The sequence below is a fragment of the Colossoma macropomum genome, unplaced genomic scaffold (genome assembly GCF_904425465.1).
Source record: "Colossoma macropomum unplaced genomic scaffold, Colossoma_macropomum, whole genome shotgun sequence".
NCBI lineage: Eukaryota > Metazoa > Chordata > Actinopteri > Characiformes > Serrasalmidae > Colossoma > Colossoma macropomum.
Window position 1 is genome coordinate 828,970 of NW_023494804.1, and position 10,114 is coordinate 839,083.

The window sequence follows — 10,114 nt, forward strand, 5'->3', positions numbered from 1 at the left end:
AGATTCGAACAAGAGCAGAGTTCAGAATTCACCACAAGCACATTGTTTCAGGAGTCACAGCAGGCATTGCCTCGAGCATGTACCTCTGAAATGCCACGGGTGAGATATGCACACAGTGCACAATGCTGAGTTAATCTACTCTACTTTTAAACCATCCACAACAAATTTCAGCGCATGCAACAGCCTCAGTTAGTGTTGTAGTACTCAAGTCCAGTCTTGGTCTCGAGACCATAAACGAGTGGTCTTGGTCTCATCTTGGTCTCAGCCTCATTGGGACTTGGTCTTGTCTGGATCTCAGTTTAAGGTGGACGTCTCGAGTCGCGTCTGATGCCGCGTTTGAGGGAACTAGAAGCTGAATTATTATTGAATATCAATAAAACTAGAATAAACAGAATAAACAGTCTTTTTCTGTGTACTAAACTCTCCGCTCTGCACCGCTCTTCAGCTGTAAGTAATTGTTTATTTCATTTTTTTATATTTATAGCTATTAATGAAAGTTATTTATACAGTGTAGCTCATCACTCGGCTGTGTGAGACTAACGTGTGTTCTGACTGATTGTGCTGCCTGTCAAGCTCTACACAAAACTGTAGGGAGGATATTTTGATAGACTAAATCACACAAAGCTGAAGTCAGCTTTTTATTCACCAGCGTCTTATTCGAATTTTCCCATTCCACCTTAAATGATGCAGCCACTGAGGCACTCAGGCACCATTTAAGGTGGAACTGCTCATCAGAAAATGTTACCAGCATCAAAAGGATAATAATGTTACTGAGAGCTGTAGTGTACTGTTCATATTACACTGTTTACAAATCTGTTGACAGAACATAATTAACTGTAGTTAATCCTATTTTATGTGGCCGTGTAATTTCATTAATTTCTCCCTACAACAGTCATTGTTACTGTAATGTAATGGACAATGGAGTAGCATTTTAGGCTATATATTTAATGTTATATTGTACATAATATTAATATAACACAATATAATATAAGAGTAATTATCATAAATGTGCAATTAACTACAAAAAAATCTTAGTGTGGTCTCGGTCTCGACTACCGAAAGTCTTGGTCTTGACTCGGACTTGGACCTAGCGGTCTTGAGTACAACACTAGCTTCAATCCCAAGTCACTGTCATTTTCTCTTCGGTCTCTAAAGCCTCTTTTCCCCTGAAAAGCTAACAGGTTCTGAGCACTGAGAGTCCCTGTTCTAGTGTACTTCATAGGTCACAGTCTGCCACATGGTGCTTAGACCCGTTCCACACACACACTCTGGTGTGAGCGTCGCAGAACGTCGTGCTTTTTATTTCGGTGCCCAAGTTAACAGGTAAGCGCGTCCACACAGGCTGAGCAGCAGAAGCAGCCATCAAGTCCATTTTCCTGAGCACCACACAGAAAAACACAGTGCAATGGAAACAAAACCAAAACTGAATAAAATGTCCAATATGAATTCTACAATTCACCGCTGTTAACAAATGAAACACTGGTCAAACATTTCGTGCTGCACACAACGGCCGCAGAAAACGTATTCAGAGTTTTGTGCCATGTTTGAAGTTCAATGTGTTGAGAAGCAAACAGTCAAACCAAGTGTCCATCTCTTAAAACAGGTCATTCAGAGGTCATTTTCTTTCAGAAGGTGGCTGCTGAGTTTCAGATCGTTATTTCTTGACTCCTGCAGGTTTGCATCCAAAATGACTCTGTAGTTCTTGTAGTTCCTCCTCCGTGCTTTACAGAACCCTTAGTGCAGTTGAGGTTCTTCTCCACACAAAGAGATAATCAAAGCTTATCAGACCTCATGAGTTGTAAAACAATCAAATCAGATCTCATGGGTTGTAATCCAATCATATCAGACCTCATAGAATGTAGGCCAATCATATCAGAGCTTGTGAGTTGTGAGCCAATCATATTTTGATCATCAGTTTGACAGTTTGTTAAATGTTTTATCTCTCAAACTAATTCCATTTTGATCAACACTCTGGGAATATCACCTAAAGAACATTAAAGTTCACCAATGACTAAAAAGTTAAAGTGTCCAAATACTTTTTAATTGTGGTCACTGAACACATTTCCTGATAGATCTCTAATCTAGAATAATTGCCCAATCACAAGTTGGAAAACTGGAGAAGGTAAATAAATGTTTCCTCAGTATGGTGAACTAGCCGAGCTCAGTGCTGCGGAGCCGGGAACGCTGCATGAGCTTTTCACTGATTGGCTCTTTGAAACGAAAATCAGTCTGTCTGTCAACAGAATGGGGAGCAACAACTTTATGACAAACATGGAGCCACTGTCGTGGTCTTTCTTTGGAACCTGCTCCTGATTTAGCAGCACAACTAACACACAAACCCAGTTTGCAGAGTGATATGATGGGACCGTCTGGCCCTGCTGTGGAAAAGAGGCTCTGATCTCATCTGGGAGATGGGAAAATCCATCCATGCTAAAACAGCCTTTTGGTCACTGCAATAACAGCAAACATCAGTCCTCTACATGCCAGGATAGTCAGAGCCATGCAGGAGCTAAACGGTCCAGTTCCTACACTCACCCTCTGTACAGAACACCAAATATCCCCCTCATCAGGCCGGGAGAAACCTCCTCCTGGTCAGATGGAACGCCCTGATCCACATCAGAAGAATCCAGCTCGAGCGAAAGCTCAGTCTTTCTCTCTGAAACTGATGTTTCTCCATCTTCTTGTTGGTCTGAATCAGCAGGACGTTCAATCTGAGGAGCATTGAAGTCACTACTGAGGTTGTTTTCCAAAGCAGAACGTTCCATCTGAGCTCCAAACGCCTTCCTAGACTCCGTGCTGGAGCTTATGGCGCTAATATCTTCAGGTCGATTCAAAGCAAAGTCCTCTGGCTCCTCCAGACGGGCTTCAGCTTCTAATTCCTCTGCAAAACGGCTATGGTGGGTATAGCAAGGAGAATGGAGAGAAGTGCTGTGTGAAGATCTCACCATCTAAACTGAAATACGAACAAAACTAGACGTGCAGTTAACAGTGTGATCATCCAAAGACTGTTTCGAATCGAAGGCCAGGATAGTTAACATTTAGGAAACCCATGCATGCACAAATAAACCAACTGCACACCGCACTGCATGCAGCAAATCCAGAGAATTTCAGACTCACCCATTATCCAGAAGAGCCTGAGGAGCTTCCAGTTTGCCTGAGCGTAACTCCTCAGCCTCTTTCTCCTTAACTTTCTTCTCCAAACTGGCCCAGAGCGGACTCTCCGCTTCAGGAGTGGCCTTCGTCTTCAGATCCGCTCTGTCTACATCTTCATTTAGTGTCGTGTTAATAACAGGAGAAAGGTTCTCTAGGTGCAGTGAGGTCCTGGTGGGTGGAGAAGGAGACGCAGACTGTACCACGGATGGAACATCACTTTTATCTTCCACCTCTTTCACAATACTCGTTACCGGTTGTGCTTTAACGGGAATGGAGGCGTCTGGTTCACTCAGGTCAGGCTTCTTCGTGTCTTCTGCTCTGGCTTTATCTCCACTGTGAGGAAGAAACACAGTGAAGATGCTGACTTTAGAGGAGGAACATCTACCTGTGCGTACTCTGGATCATTTAGAACACAGCACTCACTTGTTCTGGGAAAATATTTGTCCACAACGAGAATGAAAAAGGTTAAAAGCTGGTCTTTAAAACAGACGTGACCACAGTCTCTATTCTGTACAGTCCATGTACATAATCACCGATTTCTCCTCATACACTGCATGCAAGAGTACCAATGAACTGATCAGCCAATCAGCTGTCAGAACGCCCCTCCCTCCATCACACTTACCCAACATCCACTTCGAGCAGAACTCCAAGCTCACTGTCCTCATTTTCCAGCTTGTTTGTTGTTTTATCGTTGGACGTTTCTTCTCCAGCGTCTCCGTCTTCCTTCTGTTCCTTCACCTTCTGCTCTAAAGAGGCCCAGATGGGATCCTCCGTCTGAGCCGATGGTTCTTCAGGAGGTCCTGAACGCTCCGGAGTGAGCCCAGGCTGGGGCGAGTCCGGCAGAGTTTGTGCTGATGATTTTATTTGGGTTTGGGGAGGGGTGGGGGGAGTGTCCGTGTTTCTGTCAGTGCTGGGATGGGTGGGTTTCGGAAGAGGCTCCAGATCCAAATTCAAAGGAATTTCATTCAAGCTGAGAGAAGAGAAAAAGAAAGAGAGGAACAGAGAGAAGAAGAGAGAGAATCAGAGCACGTACGGGCACAAAGGACAGGGACAATAACAATTTAGACACACAGACAGACAGACAGACAGATAAATAAATAAAGAGACAGATAAATAAATAGACAAATATATATATATATATATATATAAATACATATATATGTAGTGAGAGAGAGAGAGAGAGAGAGACAGACACACAGACAGACAGATAGATAGACAGACAGACAGATAGATGAATAAACAAATAAACAACAGACATAAATAAATAGACAAATATATATATATATATATATATATATATATATATATATATATATATATATGTGTAGCGCGAGAGAGAGAGAGAGAGAGACAGACACACGGACAGAGAGACAGATAGATAGATAGACAGATAGTGAAGAATAGTCACACTGTTTAATATTTATAAGTGACTCTCAGAACAGAAGCTCTTCATTGTGCTCAACAGTGTATATAAAATGTGGAGGTGTTTTTATCATGAAGTATTTGCATATATGCAAATTACAGCCTTCAGCAAACGTTATTTCCATTTTATACTCGTCCCGCAGCGTTTACAGCTGACCCGACTATCCAAACCAGCTCACACTGATACCACACACACTCCACACAACCTCCCACAGACAAACGCACTTACATTCAGTTATGTGTGTTATATGTAGTGTGTGTGTGTGGTGTGTGTTCTGTGTGTGTGTTAGGTGTAGTGTGTGTGTGGTGTGTGTGGTGTGTGTGTGTGTGTTGTGTGTAGTGTGTGTGCTGTATGTGCTGTGTGTGTGTTAGGTGTAGTGTGTGTGTGGTGTGTGTGCTGTGTGTGTATTATATGTAGTGTGTGTGTGGTGTGTGTGTGCTGTGTGTGTGTTAGGTGTAGTGTGTGTGGTGTGTATGCTGTGTGTGTGTGTTAGGTGTAGTGTGTGTGTGGTGTGTGTGCTGTGTGTGTGTTAGGTGTAGTGTGTGTGCTGTGTGTGTGTATTATATGTAGTGTGTGTGTGTGTGTGTGTGCTGTGTGTGTGTTAGGTGTAGTGTGTGTGGTGTGTGTGTGTGTGTGTGTTAGGTGTAGTGTGTGTGTGGTGTGTGTGTGTGTGTGTGTTAGGTGTAGTGTGTGTGGTGTGTGTGGTGTGTGTGTGTTAGGTGTAGTGTGTGTGGTGTGTGTGCTGTGTGTGTGTGTTAGTGTGTGTGTGGTGTGTGTGTGTGTGTGTGTGTGCTGTGTGTGTGTTAGGTGTAGTGTGTGTGTGGTGTGTGTGCTGTGTGTGTTAGGTGTAGTGTGTGTGGTGTGTGTGCTGTGTGTGTGTAGGTGTGTGTGTGTGTGTGTAGTGTGTGTGTGTGGTGTGGTGTGTGGTGTGTGTGGTGTGTGTGTGTTAGGTGTAGTGTGTGTGGTGTGTGTGCTGTGTGTGTGTTAGGTGTAGTGTGTGTGTGGTGTGTGTGCTGTGTGTGTGTATTATATGTAGTGTGTGTGTGGTGTGTGTGTGCTGTGTGTGTGTTAGGTGTAGTGTGTGTGTGGTGTGTGTGCTGTGTGTGTGTATTATATGTAGTGTGTGTGTGGTGTGTGTGCTGTGTGTGTGTTAGGTGTAGTGTGTGTGTGGTGTGTGTGCTGTGTGTGTGTTAGGTGTAGTGTGTGTGTGGTGTGTGTGCTGTGTGTGTGTTAGGTGTAGTGTGTGTGTGGTGTGTGTGCTGTGTGTGTTAGGTGTAGTGTGTGTGTGGTGTGTGTGTGTTAGGTGTAGTGTGTGTGTGGTGTGTGTGCTGTGTGTGTGTTAGGTGTAGTGTGTGTGTGGTGTGTGCTGTGTGTGTGTTAGGTGTAGTGTGTGTGGTGTGTGTGTTGTATTGAACACTACCTGTTCAAGCGTGATCATCAAAAATGGCTTTTTGTTCAACAGTGTTCTCTCACTACAGTACCCAGAATGTTCTGTCTATTCGGCACTAAACGACCTGCAGGGGTGAGTTTTCACCCTTACAGTCCGAGAAAAGGAGCCAGACTGAGGGCAGACATTCAGGCAGCCAGGCTAACTCGCTAACACTAGCTTTCAGCTGATTAACCTCCTGATCTGGGTCATTTCTGTGGTTTGAGTGCTCCATTCTTTCTACTGCAATGATGACTGGAAGACACTTAAGGCCATTGCACACCAGACATCTGGCAGCACAGCGCCACATAGTGTCACTGTGCAGAGCGCTGCAGGGACAGCCCAAAACACCAGGTTTATGTTCATATTTACACTCTACTCATATAAACGGAGTTGAAAAGCGCTCAGCATCATTCATCACGCTTGGCGTCCGTTTACTAGCTCATCACAGACTGGCAGTTTTGCTGCTAGCTGACAAAGGCTAGGCTAGTAACGTTAGCAGAGGTAACTTAGCCTTAGCATCTGTCTGTTTACCTAAAAGACTGGCTGCCTTCCTCTGTGTACGTTTCAGGCCACATATGTTCTGCTGTGGCTTTCTGGGGTTTCAATGTGGCTTCAATGTAATGTAGTGATGGCCAAATACTGCATGACGCGCTGAGAAACTGATCAGAGCTGTGTCAGCGCCGGTTTGCGTACCTCCATTAAAAACAATTTCACATTTTTGGGCAGTGTGTGACGCATTAGGTGTGTGGCGGCCTTTAGACTACTACAGCTATACTACACGGCTGTAGTGAGATTACATTAGCGATCTGCTTTTCTTCTGAATTCAGCTAACAATAAAAAATATTTCCTCAAAAAAAAAACAGTTGTAGTTTTCCCAAAAGTTCTGGAAGCATCATCAGAAGATTTTAGTCTTTAAACTGGCAAATCTCCCTCTAGAGACACAGCAGCGCTGCTGTAGGAGGAGATGTTAACAACAGATGTAGAATACTAAATGCTATTTAACTGTAACCATTAATAATTGATAATAAATTCACGTTTAATTTGTCTTGGGGGCGGGGCTATTAGTGGTTCTCTGTTTTTGGGCTTATCAGGGTCCATAATGTTGCAAAATCCACATCATATTCACTTTTACTCACTTCACTGTGCCTCTTACCTGTCCTCAGGTACAGCAGCCTGGGTCACATGACAAGTTTTGGACCAATCAGCCTGCCTCTTATCATCCTGACCCTCAGGTGGACCAGCCTGCGGAGATCTTTTCTCCTCTTTTCTCACACTTTTCTCCTCAATGTGGCTGACTATCGAGGAGACGGTCTCCTCTGCAGGAGCGGTCGCTATTCTAATCAGAACCTTCTCCTCGTCTGACCTGTTCATGTCTGCAGAGATAACGGCCGACTCAGCGCTCTGAGACCCCGCTTCCTCTCCCAGCCTCGGCATTTTGGCTGATTCAGGCCGAGGCTGATCTGATAACTGACCATGTTCTTCTACAAAGAGTTTAACTTCATTCAGGTTGGAAGAAATAAACTCTTCCTCTGAGTCTCCTTCCTGAAGGCCAGTCTGAGCTTCAGACAGCTCAGGAGCAGCGAAGGCCTCAGGCAGTGAGGGTTCCTCTGGAATAAGAGGAGCTTTGAGGGCAGATCCTTCTTCGGCCATGGCCTTCTCCTCAGGTTTAGAGGCTGGAGGTTGATGTGCAGTAAGCTGGAGCTCTTCTGGTGTGTCCTTCACAACAGGTTTAGGTCTTCCGACTGTATAAATCCAGTCCTCCTTAAAATCCGGCTCTTCTTCAGCCAGCGGCGGCTTTCCTGCCCCAGGTCTGTGCGGACGTGTCTTTGTGGAGCTGAAGGGCGGAGATTTGAAGACCTCCTGTATTGGTTTTTCACACACTTCTGAAGCCGTCAGAGAAAAAGGCCAAGGAGGAGGAGGAAGGGTCAGAAATTCTGCGTCCGATCCAAGAGAAACAGCGGCCGCTCTGCTCTCCGGATGCAGACTGAAGGACAGAGACAGCGGTCAGAGCGGAGAAAGTGGACACAGGAATGAGCTGAAGTTTAAGAAGCAGATAAAGTCCTGAGCATGCAGCAGATCAGAGCCGCACGATTAGAACACTTTCATCGTTATTGTGATATAATTTTCCACAATAAACACTTTGACCTTGATAACAGAACATTCATTAAAAAAGTTTGAAAGTTTGAGATAAAATCACTGCGAAAATTTTTCCTGGGTGATTTTTTCATGTGATCACACTCTTAAAGGGCCCATATCGGGAAAATGTTCCTCACTTTAAAAAAAAAAAGATTTAATGTAGTACAAAAACATACTGTTTACTCTCCAGTCCATATATGAAACTAAACTGCAACTAGAGCCTGAACTTTGAATTCACTGTTTCTGTGATGTCACAAAAACCAAGACATTTATATGTGTCAATGTTATTTAGCCCCACCCATTCAGCCTTCAGCTGTTTAGCCCAACCCATTCAGCTACAGCAGTTTAGCTCCACCCATTTAGCCTACAGCAGTTTAGCTCCACCCATTCAGCTACAGCAGTTTAGCCCCACCATTCAGCCAACAGCAGTTTAGCTCCACCATTCAGCTACAGCAGTTTAGCCCCACCATTCAGCCTACAGCAATTTAGCTCCACCATTCAGCTACAGCAGTTTAGCCCCACCATTCAGCCAACAGCAGTTTAGCTCCACCATTCAGCTACAGCAGTTTAGCTCCACCATTCAGCCTACAGCAGTTTAGCTCCACCCATTCAGCCTACAGCAGTTTAGCCCCACCCGTTCAGCCTACAGCAATTTAGCTCCACCCATTCAGCCTACAGCAGTTTAGCCCCACCCGTTCAGCCTACAGCAATTTAGCTCCACCCATTCAGCCTACAGCAATTTAGCTCCACCCATTCAGCCAACAGCAGTTTAGCTCCACCATTCAGCTACAGCAGTTTAGCCCCACCATTCAGCTACAGCAGTTTAGCTCCACCCATTCAGCTACAGCAGTTTAGCCCCACCATTCAGCTACAGCAGTTTAGCCCGACACATTCAGCTACAGCAGTTTAGCCCGACACATTCAGCTACAGCAGTTTAGCCCCACCCATTCAGCTACAGCAATTTAGCCCCACCCATTCAGCTACAGCAGTTTAGCCCGACACATTCAGCTACAGCAGTTTAGCCCGACACATTCAGCTACAGCAGTTTAGCCCCACCCATTCAGCTACAGCAGTTTAGCTCCACCCATTCAGCTACAGCAGTTTAGCCCCACCATTCAGCTACAGCAGTTTAGCTCCACCATTCAGCTACAGCAGTTTAGCCCCACCATTCAGCTACAGCAGTTTAGCTCCACCATTCAGCTACAGCAGTTTAGCCCCACCATTCAGCTACAGCAGTTTAGCTCCACCATTCAGCTACAGCAGTTTAGCTCCACCATTCAGTTACAGCAGTTTAGCCCCACCATTCAGCCAACAGCAGTTTAGCTCCACCATTCAGCTACAGCAGTTTAGCTCCACCCATTCAGCCTACAGCAGTTTAGCCCCACCATTCAGCCAACAGCAGTTTAGCTCCACCATTCAGCTACAGCAGTTTAGCTCCACCCATTCAGCCAACAGCAGTTTAGCCCCACCCATTCAGCCTACAGCAGTTTAGCCCCACCCGTTCAGCCTACAGCAATTTAGCTCCACCCATTCAGCCTACAGCAATTTAGCTCCACCCATTCAGCCAACAGCAGTTTAGCCCGACACATTCAGCTACAGCAGTTTAGCCCGACACATTCAGCTACAGCAGTTTAGCCCCACCATTCAGCTACAGCAGTTTAGCTCCACCCATTCAGCTACAGCAGTTTAGCCCCACCATTCAGCTACAGCAGTTTAGCTCCACCCATTCAGTCTACAGCATTTAGCCCCACCCATTTATTTTGAAGTTATTAGGAGTGTTTCAGCCCAGACTGCTTTATGAACAAAGCACAATGCAGGACAACCAATCAGATCTGATCTCCATATTTACATATATCAGTCTTAAAGGCACAGTAACAGAAACAGCCTGTTGGACTGTAAGGGTTAAAAAGAGGCTGGAAAATTATCACATTAAATAACATAAAACCTCACAAACCTTCTAGGTGGAAAAATAA

At 44.9% G+C, this 10,114-nt stretch overlaps 1 protein-coding gene across 8 annotated transcripts in view; it reads right to left on the bottom strand.

Annotated features, from left to right (window-relative positions):
* ehbp1l1b (EH domain binding protein 1-like 1b) overlaps positions 1-10,114 on the bottom strand; it is a 55,593-nt gene that overhangs the window by 16,548 nt on the left and 28,931 nt on the right. For 5 of the 8 annotated variants that reach the window (XM_036594485.1, XM_036594484.1, XM_036594482.1 and 2 more), the window contains 5 exons: positions 7,305-7,989; positions 7,159-7,262; positions 3,776-4,123; positions 3,118-3,486; positions 2,536-2,892 (listed from right to left, as the gene is read on the bottom strand). In XM_036594485.1, coding sequence (XP_036450378.1) covers positions 2,536-2,892; positions 3,118-3,486; positions 3,776-4,123; positions 7,159-7,262; positions 7,305-7,989 — 1,863 coding nt within the window. The remainder of the gene's footprint in view (positions 1-2,535; positions 2,893-3,117; positions 3,487-3,775; positions 4,124-7,158; positions 7,263-7,304; positions 7,990-10,114) is intronic. The other 3 variants (XM_036594488.1, XM_036594487.1, XM_036594486.1) reach the window with 1 other exon arrangement.